Source organism: Accipiter gentilis, chromosome 2, assembly GCF_929443795.1.
Source record: "Accipiter gentilis chromosome 2, bAccGen1.1, whole genome shotgun sequence".
NCBI classification, from domain to species: domain Eukaryota; kingdom Metazoa; phylum Chordata; class Aves; order Accipitriformes; family Accipitridae; genus Astur; species Astur gentilis.
Window position 1 is genome coordinate 49,375,181 of NC_064881.1, and position 21,034 is coordinate 49,396,214.

The 21,034-nt window shown below is 42.9% G+C and overlaps 1 protein-coding gene across 6 annotated transcripts in view; it reads right to left on the reverse strand.

The window, feature by feature from the left end:
* Positions 1–21,034, reverse strand: part of COL22A1 (collagen type XXII alpha 1 chain) — a 263,481-nt gene that overhangs the window by 141,029 nt on the left and 101,418 nt on the right. For all 6 annotated transcript variants that reach the window (XM_049819464.1, XM_049819483.1, XM_049819493.1 and 3 more), the window contains one exon: positions 7,455–7,566. In XM_049819464.1, coding sequence (XP_049675421.1) covers positions 7,455–7,566 — 112 coding nt within the window. The remainder of the gene's footprint in view (positions 1–7,454; positions 7,567–21,034) is intronic.

The window sequence follows — 21,034 nt, forward strand, 5'->3', positions numbered from 1 at the left end:
TTTCATGACAAAACAAGAAGTGTGTCAGTTGTCGCTCTTGTGGCAGAGTTGCCACGGAGAATACAACTGGCATGACTAAGGCACTGAAAGCCACCAGGAAAGGCAACAGAATTTTTGGCAAGAGAGAGTCAGATCAGTCACATCACCCCTCCCAACAGGGCACCCCGCCAGGTCTCCTTCACCACTGACATGCCTTAGTGCAAATTTCCTATCAAAATGGCTTTGCACGCTCATTGTGTCCCAGTTTGTTAAAGAAGAAGATGCATGCCTCAGCTTTTAACTTCACTGACCGTTTGGGCTGTTTTCCTCCACCCCTTCAAGAAACTTCAGCAAGGTGGCAACGTTGATAGTTGAAAGGGCATTGCTCACCGCTTCATCCTCTTGAACAAAAACCACGGACGTTTCTACACGAGAGTGTTGCCAGTGGGGGCATTTCCCAGTGGCTCAGCTCCCCAAACTCTGTAATTTCAGCATACGTGCCTAGTGCATTTAGCTTCACTCACTTCTCACCACCTATCTTCACCATCACAACTGGGTTTAACGATTTCCCTGCCCTTTAAGATTCTGAGTCACATTTTGGGCACAGACAGCCCTATTGACTACTCTCCTAGCTACAGCCCACCACCAGCTCCAAACTCCTACTGAATGAAAAGCAAGTAGAAAAATGGTTTCTTATTTAATTCAGTGGTGGCACGAGGTAGCAGAGTTACAGCTCCGGGGGTGCTTTGCTCTCTCGCTGATCCATAGTACGTTTGCTATCGTCACATCAACAGCAGCAGGACACATGCTTTCAATGCTGCCTTTCCCTAATGGTTTTTCAACTCTGCATTCGCAGGTGTGCTTGTTTCCAAGTACAAATTAAAGGCAGTGGCTGTAACTGTGGCATCACTGCTTTGTTGAGCAGGGAGGTATAGGAGCATGTGGTTGAAATTAATCCCCCAAGATACCACATTGAGCCTTCGGCCTGACAAAATACAACCAGATCTGTAAGAGCCATCTGCTGGCCTCTATGCTAAGAGAGTCTTTCTGAATACCTCTGAGCAGAGAACAGGAATATCACTATGCGAGCTTAAATTCAAAAAGGGTTTTCAGATGCTTAATGCCCACAGAAATAACTGGGAGTTAGGTACTAAATATCCTTGTGAGTCTGGCCAAATCTCATCACACAGAGGCTGACAAATGGCCCATCAGGTAGATTTAAACTGATAGAAATCTATAATGACCTATTACCTGTCACCCTCAACTGATTTTTAAAGGTGCCAAAGAACTGGCTGCAAGTTCCCAACAGAGAAAGGTTTCCTGCCAAAAGCAAACCTAAAGACACTCTCGTTGCTCTGAAGAGATGATAAAAGCTGTTTCTAAAGTCCTTGGTCCCTGCATCTTTTACAGAGATGCATTACTGCATAAATAACAAAAACTTTGTTTATGAGTTTTCATTTATTTCCTCACTAAAAAGTGATCTCCATCTAGAAGCTTAGCTTTACTTAGGAATCCAAGGGCAGGAATTGCTGTCCCCAGAAATGTTTTATTTCCTTCTTTCACCCAAGGCTGAATTGAACTGATGATCCATATTATGGAGCTTTGCTGGCTGCCTGGTACCTACAGGGAGCACTCTGCCAGCTCCTTGGTCTATAATTCTGACAACAGGATAGATTGCAGAAGAGGCCCTTATAAAACTCCAAGACAAGAGAATCCCCCAGTGCTGCAGGTTAGTCTAAGAGTTAATTAACCCAGCTACAAGGTCAGGTGATTCACAACTTCTACCAAGGAAAAATGATAATAAGCAGGCAGAAGACTCTTTTAGCCATTGCCCATTTTCAATATATAGCCTCCTTCTTATAAGCTTTTGTTTGGCCTGAGAGCCTACATCTGTGATGATCTCAGCATGAGATCCTACATCTATAATAATAACAAAATGGAGAAAAATAAGATTATCAGTTCTCATTTCAGACACTGAATGCAACAACAATTAATAGGGTGTCTGCATTTGGTGAGGAAGAGCATAATTAATCTATTTGGGAAATTTGACCACTTTCACAACAGCTAAAAAACATTAATATGAAATGTAACTCACTAAGTTCTGTGAAACAAGGTTGGAGAAAGCCAGTTCATTTCCATATGTGTCATATCGCCAGAGGCTCTTAGACTGACAGAAAAAAAAAGAAAAGGAAAAAAAAGAAGAAAGGGAAAGAAAAGGCTATGGAAGGATTGTCACAACACAGAATCACCTCCACCCGTACATCCTTGACAGACATTTTTTTGGCCTCTACTTCAGAAACCTGGGTGATGGAATAGATACAACCTCTCTAGGTAATTTCTTTCTGTGTTTCACTATCCTACAGGCTGCAAAAAAAGTCTACCCTGAATCTCACTTGCTATAGCTTAATCTTCCTGAAACAACTTTTTTTCCACAAGAAACCACACGAGCAACTTGTTCTCCTCTCTTTGCTGCAGCCTTTTGTATGTTTATCAGCTCTCCCCTCAGTCCTTTACACTCCAAAAGACCAAAAAAAGCCTTCAGTCATTCCATCTCACTCATGCTTAGTCTCCTTTGTTAGAAGTAGCAGACTCAATGTCTATATCCACACTAGTAAATAATGGTCAGGGTCCATTCTCTAGCGATGAGTGCAGTTCAGACGAATGCTGCTTTCCCGAAGGGAATGATTGTATCCAAACTGCCTTTGGGGAGCAGCCTCTGGCATGCTCCGTCCTCCACACCAGGCCCAGGCATTGTCTGGGATAACACTGCTTGACATCAGCCAAAACAAACTTGACACGAGCACATAAAGAGGTGAAGAGCATAAATGATATGGGTCTAGTGCTGGGGCCCATGAATTCACCTGGTTTCATCAACTAGTAAAGAAGCAGCCTACAAAGAACTCCTCAGGTGTGCTCCTACTAGACATATTCCTACTAACTTCACAGCAGATTTGGACGGACACGTTTATTCTTCTAGATGACAAGCACTTGTCTGGTAATAGAGGTCATGAGATCAGATACGGGCCACAGCAAGATCCTTCAGGTGGGAGTCTGTTCTCACCGCTTTCTTAGAGCAAGGAGTCGTGTGTCTCATCCCTGACTTCAGCACAATATCTTGGTCTTTTTCCAACTCCAGCACCATGGGAAATTTTGGGACAGGTCGCAGACCAGGCTTAACAACTGCCTCCAGTATGGGGGACGAGAGTGGGAAGGGAAAGACAGGACTGGGAGAGAGTGGGAGAGGGTGCAGCACTGAATTACAAATCCCAGAACTGCTGAGGGTGGAAGGGACCTCCTGAGATCATCTAGTCTAAAGAAGGTTTTTCTTGTGTTCAGATTGAATTTCATGATTTTAATTTGTTCCCATTGCTTCTTGTCCTGTCAATGCATACCACTGAGAAGATTCTGACTCCATCTTTGCTTCCTCCCCATCAGGTACTTATACACATGGATAAGATCCACCCCTCCCAATCCTTTTCTTCTCCAAGCTGAAGAATCCTAGCTGTCTCTGCTGTTCCTCATACAAAATATATGTTTGAGAAGGAGTAACGAACAAGGAAGCAGGTTTCATGTTTAGTGTAGGAGGTTTTGGTAGCTTTGTGTAGAATTTTCTTCTCTGTGGAGGAGAACAAATGATGAGACCAGGGCAAGAGCTCAAGGAGAAATCCAAGGCAGGTAACTGAAGTCAAAGTTGATGTCAGCAGACAGAGTCCCCAGACAAAACTGCCAAGGTATACATGCCCAAAACAACCCAAGACTCAGAAATTGGGGAAGACATCGCTGTACCTACATAAAGAGCAAACAGATCATGACTAGCAGCTAGGCCAAGCATCAGGAAGTTCTGTGAGGTGACCGCTGAGGACCAAGCCAGGCTGGAACCCGACCAGGCAAGAGAAAATTGAGGGATGGACATGGCCACGACGAAGGCTCTGGAGTCAGGACTTGGAGAAATAGATGGAAGGGCAGAACAAGATAGTGAGCCAAAAGCTTGGTATTAGCCAAGAGTACAGTAATGAGAAACAAGACTGAGTACCCAAAACCAGAAATCTGGGGCACGGCTTTGGCCAGAACATCCACTGAGGAGCCATGAGCAAACAGTACGACAGCCTGTGAGAGACTGTAAGAGTTAATGTCTCAAACACTGCGGTGGGGCAAGTTCTGCTCAAAGATGAACTCTGCATACATGAACCCTGCCCAGCAAGGAACCACAGGTGAAAAGCAGCCGCTGAGCACCCTCCAGCACAGACATCAGCAACAGGACTGGGAGGGAGTGCTGGAGGGTGCGCAGCAAACTGGTCTGATAAACTGAGCCGGGCAGCTCGCCCTGGATGACCAAAGATCAAACAGTGGTCACGTTTGCAGGGAGGGGGAAATTACTCCCCAGACAACCCCCCCAAGCCCACCAACCTGTTTCCCAAAGCCTCACAAACTGCTCATGACACCTAATGAGCCTAATAATTTCAAGTGCCCACGGAAGGAGGGGCAAGGACCATAAAAGGGTGCGAACTGAAGCCCCAGGTGCGTGCCCACTGGAACTGGACCCCTCAGTTGGGTCTGGACTACTGGACCTGGACTACTGACTGGAGTGACACTGGACCCAGGACCGGTGATATCTTTCTCCTTCCGTTTTTCTCTCTTTGTCTTGTTCTCTCTTAACTTTTCCATAACCCCTACACCTCAACCTTTTAAGACATAAAACCTCTACCAAGTCTGGGACTAGGAGTGGATCCAGCTGCCCCTAAGCTCTTCTCTGAGGAGGAGTCTAGAAAGCAAGGGGGTCTGCTCTGAACCTCCTGACCCAATAGGGAGGGTTCTCCTCGTTCCCTGAATTGATGTATATGGTTACCACAGGTTACACGGTTTACAGAAGTAGTCTCATGACAATTCCTGTTGTGAGAAACCCTGCCACCTACTGTTATTCCTCCCAAGTTCAGTTTGCTTCTGCCATGAATAAAATCTTTAACTGATAGTTTGGTGTCATTTCACCTTAATTTAGCCAGAGGGAACTCCGAATTCAACATGACTCCCTGGTCTGTCCAGCCTGGGTCGTGACACAGCACCAGTTACCTGAGGAGCGGGGAGAAGCACCAGCCAGATTTATGGACCAGCCCTCAGAATAAAGACCTGTAAGACCTGCTAGAGACCTGTAAGTCCCTCAGTGACCAGGACATTGACCACAGCCGAGTTCCTGGCTGTTGTGTCTCCCTGCTCATAGAACCATCACAGGATGCCTCACCACAAAGAGGAAGAAAGTTCATAGTTGTAGGTTCCAGATCGGAAGATGAATAGGCACATTTCCCAGGCAGCTAAGCTGGTGCTTTGTAAAAGTACTACTGCTTATATAAAAGGATTCAAATCCTTTAAGTAGATAATAAAGTGAATTACATATATTACTCAGTTAATGATTTTGTATCTAATTATGAGATGTTGCTATCAGTTGCTAAACATTGCTTGAGGTTATCTGCAAGACAGGACAGATGTTTTTGTTTTGTTTATTATTCCAGTTATCAGTTTTGTGCAGCTTTACAAGATTTCATTTTCTGTGCGCAATGACCCTATATGCACCATCTCAGAATCCTGACATCCAAAGGCTAAAATGAACCAAGTATGCAGACACCGTTGATGGTGTTTTATATCTACTTATTTTAAAAACAACAACAAATAAATGGGTGCAATCTGAGCCTACAGAAAGTCATCATAACTGGTTGGTCTGGCTTCGCTCCCTCAGTCTTTCTCGGAAAACAACAGAAACAACAACAACAAAGTACTTCAGCCCTTAATTTGAAAAAGGAATGCAAATGGACAACTCTCTGTAATCTGTGCTAACTTGTTCCAATGGTTAATTATGTTCATTGTTAAAAGTGTGCCTTTCTTCTTCCATGCTGGTTTTTGATGTCATTAACAGGTAGTCACTGACTTTCAGTCTAACACTATCTTTAGCACCAAAGACCCTCTACCAAACTTTGCTTTCCCAGAGGTACTTATAGAGAGGGATCACCTCAGTTGTTAACTGCTTCTTAATTTTACATGACTACACTGTACTTCTTGTATTTCTCACTATTAGACCTGCTTCACAGTTCTTTAAACTTTCATTCACTCCATTTCTGTCTACTGAATTATGGAAACAAGGACTGGACGTAGCATCCCAGCAGTGGTGACTGAGTTGCCTGATATGGAGATAGTCAGCTCATACTTGACAGTTCCTGCTTATACGCCCAAAGATTGCACTAGTCCTATTTGTCATAATATCACCCGGAGGTCAGATTCTGTAGGTCATCGTTCCCCGGATTTCCCAAGTGCAAACTGGACTTCTTCACTTCAAGCACTTCTTTCCAAGTAGTCTTGGTGGCTTTACAGTGATAAAGCCCAGTACCACTACCTGTTACATGCCGCAGCAAGCAGATATTCTACACAGAGACTGCTGTGAGCCAAACAAAATAATAGGTTTATTCCCCTCCCCACTACCACCAGTTTTGTATATACCACGTAACAAGACCAAGATGTCTTTAGTCAGCTGGCATTCTCCCAGATCATGAATTTACTCACCCTGAAGCTTAACCTCATTTATGGACTTTAGAGAAAACAGCTTTCCTTTCAGTATAATTTTTTTTTTTAAAAAGACTGTTTGTTTATATGGAAAAAGAGGGGGAGGGGAGAAGGGTAAATCAATCCAGGCTGGCTCCAGGATGAAAAAAATATTGTGAAATTAAGCAACGGTAAGTCACAGGACATCTCAAAGTAAAGCTTTGAACTGAGTAAAAGAGCTAAAACAGAATAAAAAATAACAGCCCTCATCCATAAGAAGGAAAAGAATTACTATCGATTTTTTAAGCTGAAGTTCAAACCAGCACAGAGAAATGTACTGCAAAAATGTTAATGATGACAATTCAATCTATGGCTCATGGTTACTCAGTGAAATTATGCACTCACTTTTTCAAGGCTAATGCTAGCAGGACTCAAGTGACAACCCAAAGAGAAACCGTTCTGATAGACTACGACACAACTGGCAGCCTTAGGTCACAAAAGGCCCCAAGGACTGAATCCATGTTGACACAGGATTAAAAATTGTTCATTCTTTTATGAGGCCAAAACCCATATTAGCTAACTGATAACATCTACTAGGAACTGGTCTCTTGTGATTAGTGAGTATATATTTCAATGGGAGTGCTACCAAATACTCCTTTTAGAAGCTGTTTATTAAGCCCTAAGTTCTTTTGTGAATTTCTTGATACTGCTCCTCACAACCACTGAGATACACCAAACCCAACTCATACTCCACCAGGATGGAGCCTGTAGTTGGTGTGGAGGCTCCCAACCACGTTGTCTTAAATCTGTGCCAGCAGAACTGAAAGAGCTGATCAAAGCAGCAATATATGTGTAGGTACTAGGTAACTACTACAAGTTTAACCCAGAGGAACCAAATAATGTAAAGCAGAGGCTCAGACAAAAATAAAGTGAAAAAACAGGTTACTCACTCAGTTTTCTGAACAACAGGGAAGCTTCCAAGTCGTACATAAGCACTCTGAATTCCATTTTCTTTCATTCCAAAAATCTGTCTCACACTGAACGAATCCATCAGGTCAAATCCTGTCCGTAATGGAAGTGTAAATATGAGACATTGATCAGGCAGTGGGACATGTCTTAAACTGTACTTAGGTAGTTACCTTAGCCTACAAACACAGCACTTCAGAGATTAACTTTGTTCTTGTTGGGGAAAGCCAGAACAAATTCTGAAGTGGTGTAATCTGCTTACTCCAAAACCTCAAAAACAAGCATAAATTCAAACTGTAACAGGTCCTGGGGAGATTAGAGCAGAGTTCTCCAGAAATCAATAGTTACTGCTTGCATTGCCACAACACCCTGAAAATGCTGTATAATTGATTAATCCCTATGAACGCACAGGTACAGACTGAAACACTTATTTGTAGAATCATAGAACCACAGAATCATAGAATCACAGAACGGTTTGGGTTGGAAGGGACCTTCAAAGATCACCTAGTTCCAACCCCCCTGCCATGGGCAGGGACATCTTTCACTAGACCAGGTTGCTCAAAGCTCTATCCAACCTGGCCTTGAACACTTCCAAGGATGGGGCATCCACAACTTCTCTAGGTAACCTGTTCCAATGTCTCACCACCCTCAATTGTAAATTTTTTTTTCCTTATCTCCAATCTAAATCTACTCTCTTTCAGTTTAAAACTGTTGCCCCTTGTCCTGTCACTACAGGCCCTGGTAAAAAGTCTCTCTCCACTTTTCTTATAAGCTCCCTTTTATATACTGAAAGGCCATGATAAGGTCTCCCTGGAACCTTCCCTCCTCCAGGCTGAAGATCTGCAACTCTCTCAGCCTTTCTTCATAGCAGCCCTCTGATCAGGTTTGTGGCCCTCCTCTGGATCCAGTCTAATAGGTCCATGTCTTTTTATTGACAAACGCTAGTCCAGGACACTTCACTACATACACTTTTCATATCATTTTAATACAACTTAGTCTTAGTCCAATCACCTCATCATTATCATGAGCTATCAATCTTGACTGCTGACATTTGTGTAAAGCTTCTGACAAGGCTCATTCATAAACCACACACACAGGTCTGTGCAGCTCCAGCATCAATATGGTCCCAGCCACAGCAAACCCCTGCTTTTGTGCCACGAAGTCCCAGCTGCTAAACCCTGCCAGGGACAGTGGGGTTACAACTGTGCTATTCTCCTCAATGCATCCAATTCCTGGAGGAGCAGTACTGTATGGATGCAACCATCCTGACTTTAGCTCCAAAGTGGCTCCACAGGATGCATATCCAAACTAATAGCTACTCCCAGAACCAAACACACAGTGGAGTTAGATGCAAAGACACTGCAAAAGGCAGGTTGTGAGTGACTGAGCAAAGAATCTGTGTTTTTCTTTTATTTGGGCTATTCCAACCTCTTCTCCCCCTCACACATGCACAATTACACATATTAACTCCTGCGTATGTAATTCCAGCGCACAAACCTGGAGATATTAGAATAGCTTATTTTGATAAATTGACTTTAAACTATGGCAGTGCTTTTTAACTTTGATCAGTTAGTGAGCTCCTAAAACTCTTCTAGGATAGATAAACATTTTTGTGTGGTGAACTGAGGCCCTCAGATTCTTGGGTTTCTTAGTTGCCCTCATGAACCTTTCAGGCTTGAAAGCCACTGCAGGGCTTGAAAACAGCTGCAACAGGAAAAGGCACCCACTTAATGATATTCTTCAAATTTATATGAAAAAATAGGTGCAAAAAACCTGTCTGGGCAAGTCCCAAGGCAAATCAAGATGTGACAGCAGACAGCAAATAAAACATAAGGCTTCCATCATGGAGCTTTTTCTGAAGAAATAGCTTTTTCTGAGGAAATAGAATCTTAATTGTTAGCAAAACCAGAAATGGTTGCCTGGTGCCAAGTTGAGGCCTTTTGTATTACGGTAACTTTCCTGGCTGTCAACAGCTTTTCCCACCTGTCCACTCTATTTTCAGCTATTACTGGACATTCAGGAGGGCATACGAGGCAGTTAAGATGCTCCAGGGCCTCATGGTTCCACCTCGTAATCACCTCTGCAACAACTCCAGTGATACACCCTTCTGACACACTGTAATCAGCCACGATTGCAGCTATAAATCATAGCAAATAGACCCTACCAGAACATGAGAGCTCCCTCCCGGCTATCACATAAAAAACAGTGTGACCTGTCTATATGACCTCCCATAGCTCATTTCACCATGCAGTACATATCCCTCATCTACAGCAACCACAGAAATGTGAGGAAGGCAGTTGAGCGTTGCTGGTAAGAAGAGACCACGCTGACTGGGAAGGGAAATTGTTAACCATTCACAGGAGCTGAGCTGTAGGTGATGAAGGCTGAAATGCTGCCCAAGTCATGTCATAATGCAAAGTCACCAGAGTCCTCAAGCTGTGCAGTGTTGCTCGTCTCGTGGAGCTTGCAAAGCTCCATTGCTCAAAATGCACAAGTGCAAGGTACAGTGACAAGAACTTCTTGCTAAGTTTTCCCATCATTAGCTCAGACCCAAACTTGCTCTCATTTTTCTCTGACAACTCAAGCTAATGCTCCCATCATAAGCAACTGTGAAGGTGTGCACACCAGCATGCTTTTCCAATGTAAACAAGTTAAGAGTCAGATTTAATCAACCTCCTGGTTTGGTGTTTTTTGCTGAGATTGCTAACAATATGCAGTTTAGAAAGCCTCAATTACACTATGAAGCATACGCAAGGTTATTAAAACTATTTTGCAAGCAGAACTTGCTGTAATGAAAGTCATGCTCACAACTTAGACTATCTCATTTGCATTCACAATTAGATAAAGCACACAGGTAAATCATAATAGGATTTTTCTTATTCAGGTTCTGTATCGGCAAATTGCAAATTTCTTGATATATTTCTCATTAAAGAATGAATGAGGGTTGTTCTTTGAAAAATGCCATGTAGGTCCATGGGAAAGTTAAGCCCTAGATGTGTCAGAGTCCACACTCAAAACCAGCAAATGGTTTTATTTTAATCACACTATTAATTTGGTTTGTGTCAAATTCAGATATTGCCTCCGCTTTCCTTAGAGGGAGCTATGAAACAAACTAATTCATGTTCACAGAGCACTTCATGTAGGGTTCATCTGGCTAAATGTCAGCTCTCTAGACAGGGTAATAACAGAGACTCTCTTTCAGTTAGGCAGAGAGAGTCAAATGCAGGCGCTTCTAGGGAAAGATTAATCTCATACTAAAACAGATGCCAAAAGTGCATGTTTCTCTCCATTAACATAGAGAGAGCTTAGGATGCTCAGGTTGCATGCTAAATCTCACCCAGTAAAGGTCTATAGCTGGTGAGATAACCTCCACTCTTAGATACTCCATTGCCAACCAAAATCCATGGAGGTAGTGGACGCTTTGGTTGCTGAAGGATTTCAGTAGCGTTACAGAAGTTGTGGCATTGGGCCATACACTAAACAGCGAAGAACTCTGCCGAGGGTGAGATGCAGCTGACCTAAATTTAGCTGTCTGAAAAAAAGACATCTGATATATGCAGGTTGCCTTGGTTCCCTTGGGGGTCAGCAGAGAAATATAGGAGTCTCTAAGAAGACAACTCATCACATCTGTGTTGGACCTATCTAAAGACAGGCTGAATCACTATTTGGCAGTGCCTACCTCCTACCCTTCAGCAGAAACAGTAATTTTCAGACTGCTGAAGTTGGGTGAGATATATTCTGCTCATAGTGAATGCTATCTGTTTTGTGCAGTGAATGAAGCAAAAGTAAAGAGGGAAAAATGTTAACTAGTCACACATAACTTGTATTTACGTTTGTAAATTTACGCTGTATTTGCCATGAGGATTGAATAAAGGTTGCAGATTTTTAAATTCAGGCTAGCAATATCCTAAGTTTGCTATCCTGACCGTCCACTGTAAGAGTCTCCTTAAACAGATACCATTCCATTTCTAAGTGGGAGAAGAAACAAGCAAACCCAAAATATTGTCATTTGAGCTGAGAAGTTAGTCAAGGCAAATTGCCCAGGTGGGACTGGAAAGAAGACACCTAGGGAAACTTCCAAATGAATTTGTGCTTTACAGTAACCTCTAAGATTATTTCAGCTGAAGGACAAGAAAATATATATAGTTTTTGTTGTTGTTGTTCTTGTTCTTGTTCTTGTTATTATTTTGTTTGATTCATGTGCCTGGAAGCACTTTGGATTGAGTATGATCCCCTGTTGACACTAGGACTGGAACTGGGATTGTGAGGGAGACAGCATGATGCTTTTAATTTAGTCTTGAACCACAATGTTAATGTAAAAAACAGGCGATGCTGTAATCATTTCTCTAACACTTAAACAGTGTTTTTCACCTGGCAGTGTCTGGCTGCTAACAGCGCAGTGGAAACAGCTCACTTAGATCTTTGCTCAGACATCTCGCTGGCCATTTAGTCTGTTTCACAGCATTTCTGGGCTGCAGTGACAGCAGAAATACGGGCTGCCCATTGGTTTTTCCACCACCAAGGAGGGACCATGTTGTCAGTGCCATAGGGAAAATGAAATCCTACACATAGCTTCCCAGTCCTCTCCGCAAATGCAATGCGAAAGAACATACCTGCCTAAACTAGCAAGGACAAAGCTACTGTCACCTATTGCACCACACTCCAGCATGGGATGAAAGGGTGGGACTTCCCTGTTCTCAGTTGCTTTGATTTAGAAGGTGGGTTTTTTGTGTACCAGGGCAGGTGTGGTTTCCCAATTGGCTTTAATCAGTAATGCCATAAATATGGCAATTAATAAGATGAATAATGCTCTTTGATCATAAGCCTTCTACTTCATTATAGCTTGTAAAACAATATGGGGCCACTGAAACCCTCTAACATGATTACATCTCCTGAAAAGAAGCACACCCTAGTCCATTAACATTAAAATTAAAATGGTGACCTGAAAGAGAAGCTCAGATTCCTAACAGCATACTTGGCTTGAAAAGCAATTTCTTATGCACTGCTCTACTGATCAAATTGGCCAAATGTCTCTTTACTTGCGAGTAATAACTCCCTTACAAGAAGCAGACCATTTTTCCAGCATCAGAAAACACACTCAGATCTGCCTGTTACAGGGAGAAGATGGACAAAACTTGGCACTGGACAATTTCTACATTGTCTAAGTGTAATATGCAACCGGATTCTCTTTTGCAGGAAAGATGTTCCCATTGTACCCAACCACACCATCAAGCATGGCCAAAGGATGATCAAATAGCTCTGTACTTGTCCAGTGGTCCTCCAACATTTGTTTCAAGATAATTATTTCAAGATCAGACTAAAGGGGCCATGGTTGGTTGCCCTGAGTATGAGCTGGATTTTTGCCTGGCTCCATTAAGGATCTAATATGGACGGCATGGTGGCAGCTAGTGTGCATGTTGAGATTTTCCTGTCTGTCCTGTGTTCAGGGGCAAAAATCCCCCCAAATTAAAACCAAAAAAGCACCCAAACCCAGAAAACCAGAGCAACAAAGGGAAGTTTTAATAGCCAGAAAACACAGCAGTGTGCCCATTTGGAAAGTCTTCTCAAAGTAGGACAGAGTCATTAACTTTTTCTTTAGCCTGAAGAAACCTGAGAAAAGTGTCCTGCTTTGCATTCCCAAGGAGCCCAAGGTAACACTCACAGGGGGAACCACCGGGCTACTTCTAATTGTGAAAGTTTCTGGTGAGACAACAGCCTGGAGGGGAATGTGGAAAGCAGGTGAGAGAGGAATCAGGAAAGGCACTGGACATCAGAGCCTCAGGTGATGTGTCTGGAATAAATTTATTATAGAGGATTTCCAGCCACAAGCAGTAATATAAAACAAAGCAGCTTTTGCAGGAAATGCTCCATACTCTGGCCTTGCTTAAACTCTCAGCTGAATTATCAGCCTTGTCAACATATTGATGGAGTATCACCAATATCCAAGGTCAGGGAGGTTGTCATCAGCTACCGGTTCTCTGAGATTTCTGAAAATAGCAATCTGTATTGCCTGTGATAAAACAGCATATGTTACTTTTACTAGACAGAGGTCAATGGCAATAAACTTTATGGTAGACTAGAGGAGTGTATAAATTCCTAGGAAGAACAGTATGACTTGGGAGTCTTTCAGCAAATATAAGATCTTATCAATTTTCTTGCCTAACGTTTCTGCAGTCTTGAAAGTTAAGCTTTCATGGATTGCCTGTGCTCACAAGGAAGTGCCTGCATGCTCACTAGATCCTGAGCATCCCTTTCAATTCTTCCAGTATGGTCTGCAAGGCTATTGCTACCATAAAGAGCCCTCATTTTTGTTACCTGTCGTAATTACTTTCTGTGCTAGTACATACTTTAAGAATAACAGAAAGAAACCACTGTCATGCCATATTCTAAAGTTAAATAGTGCATTTAACCAGCTACATCTGGCAATTAGTTACTTGAAGTCAGAGCATAGGAGGGGTATTTTTCTTCTACTGTATCTAAACCCTTGGCATCCTTATCTTCCACAATGCTCTAGGCTGAAACCAGCTACTTCTGGACAGACAAGATGTGTCTCAGCTCAGGGCTGGGATAGAATTAAGTGTCCAAACCCTGAAGGAGAGATCTACTAATTTATTCAATAGGTGTTACTGTTATTGTTATAGCATCCATCATCTGCTACAGCATTTTTGCTCTTCCTGACATTCCTTCCTCCACAGGAAAGGAAATCCTGGCAAGAGCTGACAGAGCATCAGATATTAGGGATATTTTTAAGAGCTCACTGAAGTCTCCATCTCCAGAGCTCTTCCACCGTGTTAAAATTACCTACATCCATGTATCACTGCCCCAACCATAGTTCCAGTTGGCAACAAGAAGTAGTATTTAGGAAGGGGTGAGGTGCACACTGCTGCGATCATCCTTCAATGTCCTAGTCTTTCTGGCATGTTGGCAGGAGGCAGTCAGAAAGCCCTTTTCTTCTTTCGTGATGACCAGCTACTTGGGTTGGTGAGATGTTTATGACGACAACACTGGGGTCAATGTCAAAGCAGCCAGACACTATATCTTCACTGTCCCAGCATCCTTTTGGGGCACACAGGTGTCATTTGTTTGCTTGTGGTAATCTAGACAACAGGTAAGGTCAGACTCCCGCAGCTCATATACTGTTTAGACCTGTCTCGTTGCAAATGAGTGTAAAAAGGGGTTTGAAAGAAAGTCTTTTGCTGGACCAATTCTTTTTTAACTCTCACTGGCTGTCCGAAGAAGTGATTTCCAAAGACTTACAATGGATGAGAATTCTGTCTTCTTGCACTGTTTTATTCCCCTCTAGTTCACCTCTCCAGCAAAGACAGAAAAAGCAGCAGCTTGTTTTTGCATGGATAATTCACCCAACATCTAGCACTCCCAGCTCAACAGTTTGATTCAGCATCATCAGCCAGCAGTGGCTATCTAACTTACTACCAAAGCATTAAGGACTGCACCTCTGGAGGAACAAACCAGAGAGATTTAACAGCTGCCCACAAGCCCTGCATGAAGTAGTGTGGTGAGTAAAGGGGTTGCACAAGTCATTAAAAAAATTAATTTGCTATATTTTACAAGCAGCTTGCAAGGGACTTTTGGAACTATAAAATTTTCCAAAGCCTATAGATTAAAGGGCCTCAAGAGTGTTTTAAAGAGGTTCTTGCTATTAACCAATTGCCCTTTTTTTCCACAGATGTTACGGTTGGGATTCAAGCAGCACTTCATGCTGGCCTGACTTCCTTCTCACCAGATCCACCAGACTTCAGTAAGGAGAGCAGCTAAGAGCTTAAGCTAATAATGAGGCTTTGTTGAAGCACACAGAACAGCTCTTACACCAGCATGAAGAAGGTATCTTCCAGCAAGCCCACTACCTGCTGGAAGGTAGGTACTCCATAAAGTGGCTTAGAGGACCCTTTAGATGGTCTCAATTTTATAACAATAATAAACCCGATTTACCCCCAGCACATGGTGCCACCACTCAGGCTGTTGGTGTACTGATCCCGGTTTGCTTCCTCTGCATCACGACACTTGGAAGACAGAATTTCTACTTTTTCTTGGTGCCTGCAAAGCAGCACCACAAGTCTCATGCAGATCACAGAAAGAGCTTGATCTCAGCTTGAGCACGAATCCACATTTGGGATTATCAGAAGCAGGAGCATTGCTTGAGGTGTATCACAAACTTATACCTCATAAAGAAGCAAGCATCGTGAGGCGGTGATGCAGGTGAGGAGGCGGTCATTGGGTTGAACTACAGGCCACTCTGTTTCAGAAACATCAGCCTAAAGCTTCAGTCAAAAACAGAGGGGACAGATACAGCACTTGGTACCCTTACACAGGAAAGGAAACACTTCAGGAAAGATAGAAGGGATATAAAACCAGTAAGAAAATCAGTTCAAAGAGACAGTATGAAAGAAAGAGAGAGAGAGGTCAAAACCGCAAGCAAATAAATGACTACACAGTTATAGCCATCCCACCTGGTGGAAAGGGCTGTTGTAATCTAACTCCCAGCCTGTTGTAAAAACAGGAAATAAATACACGTCCACAGTGGCTGCCTCTGAGGCAGCAGCTTTCAACACCTGATCTCATGTTAATAACACACCACTTTATTTGATGCATTGTTCTGTTTATCTACATCAGTCTACTCTTACCCATTTGCCTGTCAGTTTTTGGACAGTTGCAAGTGGCATATTGAACGACACTGAAAGCTGTTTTTGACACTGAAATCTTTGCCTCATTACTGAAGGCTTTTCTGTGTTGAAGTCATTCTCCATTTTCTCAGTGATGGACATTTGGCTTAGTGCCATGGGCCCTCTTTCAGCTCCTTTCCTGCTCCAGTGATTTACAAGATTAAACAGAGGTTCGTTATTCCTTTGATGTCCTTGTATGCCAGATAGGCTTGCACCAGCTGAACTTACCAGGACTATTTGTATTAGGTTCTGATTTTAATTAGTTCCTCTATTTTGAAGTTCTCTTTTGAGTTCCTTGGGCCCTAAGGTGCTCTCTGTTCCTCTGGAAAGCCGTAAAATGGCATAACTGCAAACTCATCACTTGGAATAGCAGTGGGGAGGGGACGACTCTACACCTCTTTGAATAAAGGTTTTGCTGGTAGCACCCAAGAAGACTCTATGCATATAGCTGAGAAAAATGACAGCGGATAACTGTTTGTGAGAGCAGAGTGGCAGGACTGGTGAAGTCAACATAACTAGCAACAGTGCTTACTCCTTGCTCGTACAAGAGGCTAGGATTATTTTTAAGGTAAGAAAAGGTATTTGAGGAAAAACACCTTACTAAGACATAACCTGCTAGATTGTCCTTGTAATGCTACTATCTGCGCTATAGGAAAAACGCCACTGAGGTGTTATTCACAAAAATAAAAATACTCCCATTAATTTTAGGTGCTATAAGCAAGGCCTGATATGAAAGCAGGTAGGGACTGCTCTCTAAGAGACTGTGGTGGTTGCTTTATGCCAAATGATCAGCGTAGAACAGATTAGACCTTCAGATGCACCAAAACCTGGCCACAGCTGTCATCAGGGACCATTCACATCAGACAGGCTGATTTAACTCCAAGTGTTAGGAGGAGTTTATTGAAACTGTGTATGTGCCTTCTTCCCCTCATGTGTACGCAATGGCCAAAAAGCTTGCACTGGTGAAGAATCTATGGCATGGTTTCTCCAGGCCCCTCTTTCGCAGCAGTCTCTTTCTAAAGTAGAATTAATCTGAAATATTTGGACAAAGAAATATCTGGAAGTACCTCATGGTTAGCCAGTCTATCAGTCTTTTATAGCCAAAGCACTGGGTGCTTCTTGGGCTACGAATAGTCAAAAATTGAATTTATTTCCTTTTCATCAACCTCAAATGCACTGGAATAAGAAAAAATCCTGGCTTGTTTAACTTCTGGGAGAAAGCAAATACTACTAGTTTAAAAAATAAAAGCCTTTAGGGATAGATTTTTTTTTTTTTTTTTTTTTTTTTTAATATGCAGGTAGATCTGAAACCTCATGTGCACATTCCTGTGCATGGTTAACCCTTGTTAAGTCTTTTATGTGAATGCAGAAGTCAGAATTTGTCACTGCTGGAATTCAGACCAAGGAAGTCTTTCATAGGGACCACTCAGCTGTTACCAGTTTTCTTCCTGCAGGAGCAGACTCTAAAGTAATTTCAGCATTTGTTCTCCATGTTTCATGCTGTCATTGAGCCAGCTCAGCCAGGCGACCTGCTCCAACACAGATCTGATGCCTAGCGCTGGTCAGGTCATTCGCACTGCCAGAAGTCCACTGAGATCCAGGATGCTGGGTAATAGCTACATGTCTGACCATACTAGGAAAAAGATTAATTTAAAAGATAGGCTTTTAATTCAAGGAATGCCTTGCTCTGTTGGTGACAGCGTGTTTATGTGTACTCTGCAGGATGCTTCAGTGTTTCCAGGCTCCTAATCCAGATGCACATGTTGGTGGCACCCTACCCCCTCTTGGGGTGACTGTACACTTTCATTTCCCAGTCCTTTAGTTTCTGTAGAAAGGAAATTCCCTGGTACATAAGCCCAAAAGAAACCACCACAGGTCCCCACGCTGGACAACTGGGGGATCTGGACACCGGGCATGCCACAGGGCACATCTAATGCACAGATTAGAGCAAGCCCATAGGACTGCAGTGGCTACAATTAGAAGTCACGTATGACTGCTTGACCTGGTTTTCTTGGGAGTTACTGGGTATTAAAATGTCCTTGAACACAGACGAACCATTTGGCAATCTCTGAAAAACTTCAAAGATCTTTTAAGTGCAATGATCTAGGCTATAATGTTGAGATTAGCTATTGCACAGTACATAGACTCCTAGAAAGCAAAGCTAAAAGGGACTCGAAAGGTCACCTGCACTGAAGGTCCCACCCGCCAGCCCAGAGGACAAATCCACCCCACAGCACAAGTCCAGCTATTTTCTCCAGTTCAATGGAGACTGAAATGACTCTTGGGACTCCAGGCACAGGTCAGCTGCTATTTTCCCTTTTTACTTCTCATGGATATACAGCAACTATAGCCAGATGTATGTGTCTCAGGAACCCCGTTTCAGATTCAGCTCTCCAGATCCTTAGAGAAGGGAGAACATCATTAGCACTGAAGTCAGTGCTAATTACTCTTTATGAATTTTTTTTATGGGGAACTTCCTAGGGCAAGCGAGGGCAGGGAGGAGGAAATAAGAAGCCCTTCGCCCTATCCCCATTATCATTGCCTAGTGATGGGGCACTGTAAAAACACGACAGCAAAGTGCCTGTGCCATGGCACAGCAAAGCTTCGTTCTTCTGCCCCATCTCCCACCAACGTTATAGCTGCATCCAGTCCTGCCTACACAGGTTTAACACTGAGGACGGAAAGAAGAGTAGCTGGTGTCCACACGAATAGCCAGCTTCACCATCGCTGCGTATGTGCAGTGTCTGTGCATCTACTGTCTGAAGACAGTGATCCGTTACAAATCTCCGCAGCTATTTATGGATTTTCCACTTGCCTCTCAGGGGCTTCCCAAGGAGACTGCGAGAGGGACAATACAGACTGCCAAGTGCAAAGGGAGGGCAAAATGCCCATCACACAGGCACCACAAAAACACTTTTGTCCCCGGGAGGACATCGGTCTAATGTGCTCGTTCTGCAGGTTCAACAGCCTGGACACTCCAATTTCCTCCTGCTACCACGTGTTTTAGTGGGCAAATATAAATAGTCCCAGGGATATTGTAATTAGCTAGTGAGTCACCAGCATCTCTGGAATGCGAACGCTGTACTGCAAACCGCAGGACACTGGAGACATGCTGACAGTTAAACCCGGCCACTGCAGTCTATAATTGTAGGGTACTAGTTTTACAACCAGTGCCTCTATCGTAAAATGCCCAAACATCCTTTATAGAGCTACAGAAAAACACAGAGGTCATAAATACACTGGCATTTTGCTCGTTTGCGCTTGGAGGTTTCTGAGATGGGGAAGAGAGTTAGAGGCTGAGGGCAATCTGTGGTACAACCCATAATGCAATTTCTGCTGTTCTTCATACACACAGTCTTTTCGACTACTTAGGAGTTAGAGTCAGGGCTTTTATGTTCCCTCCTTGCCCCATTAACACGATCCAGTGTGGCTTGTATGGGATGTATAATGTGATATAGTGGTTGGAAGTATCCCTCCCCCAGGTTAACTTCTCTTAGCACTTATGGAAATCATTGCAGGTCTTCCTTTACTGCTGTGGCAGGTTCCCTCTGAAAACAGCAGTCAGTATCTGTTGAGGAGTATTATCTCCTCTGACGGATAATGTTGAGGACTAGAGCTCAGCCCATTTTTAATTCTATGGATCATCCAGAGTTCTGCAACCAAATCCCATGCCCTGCAGGTCTGGTTTAAAATACAAATAATTCAAATGTGAAGTTTTAAAACCTCAAGAAGTATAATTCATTTTCAATAACTTTTATGTGTTGTTTTGATGCAATATAATGGTTCATAAAAATACACAAGGGGCACATCTTCAGGGTGCAAAATGTTATCATTGTGTTTTCCTGCCTGGTCATGATTAATAGTGGGCCATGATCCTCTGTTAAATGCTGATGGAACCAAAATGACGATTCAGCAATATAAGAGGTCTTAAGTATTACAGCTGGGGTTTTATTTTGAATACTTCAGGGCAGATGAGTTAAACCCTCTTCTGTCTTCATTTCTCTACTTGATAAAAAACCCCCATGGTACCCACAAGGATGCTGCAAGAACTTTGTTTAAAGTATCATTAAGCATTGGTTTAAAATATCAGACTTTCTGGAAGAGAAACAGTGTTTATCCCGGTATTCTATCCAGATTTCTTGCTTTCTTTCAAAATTCCCTGTGTGATTTCTAATGCATGCAGCAACATTTATATTCTGAATTTACGTGTTATGAACTGTTAAGCAGATGCTGCTTCACCTCACTGCCAAAATCTGTATCAGTAGTAAAGCTGCCCATATATTCTTACCTCATGCGATCCTACTTCACTGTGGCAGCCCTTACTGAATGCTACGACTAGTGATTTTTTATTTAAATGCTATGATACGAGCGGGTCATAGAGTACAATCCTCTGCTATGAGAGGACTCATGACTATCCGTCGCTGTTTATTTGTCTCCATTACTACTGCTCCGCCACTTCTTCCACTACTTCATATCTCTGACAGTTTGAAACCTTCTTCTAATGTCTTAAATGTATCTCTTAAACAGTCGATACCCATTTCTTATTATACTCTTTGTCCTTTAGCTTGAGTGATTCCCCTATCTCCCTCCCGCTGTTCCCCTGATCTATTTGCAGAAAGCAAAAGTATTTCGCCTTTCCACCTGCACACTGCAAGATTAAGCAAACCCAGTTTTTTAATCTCCTCTTTGAAAATAGTCTCTCTGGCTCCTGAACACACTAATAGCTCCTCAAGGCTGAATCCATCTTTCCTGAGCTAAGGAGGTCTGAGCACACTTTTTTTCTCGATAAGCTGTAACCAAATCCCTGTCCACTCTCATGAATTCTTCCCTATCTCTACAAGACCTACTTTACCTTGTCCAGTAATGACCTCTGCCTTTTTCCC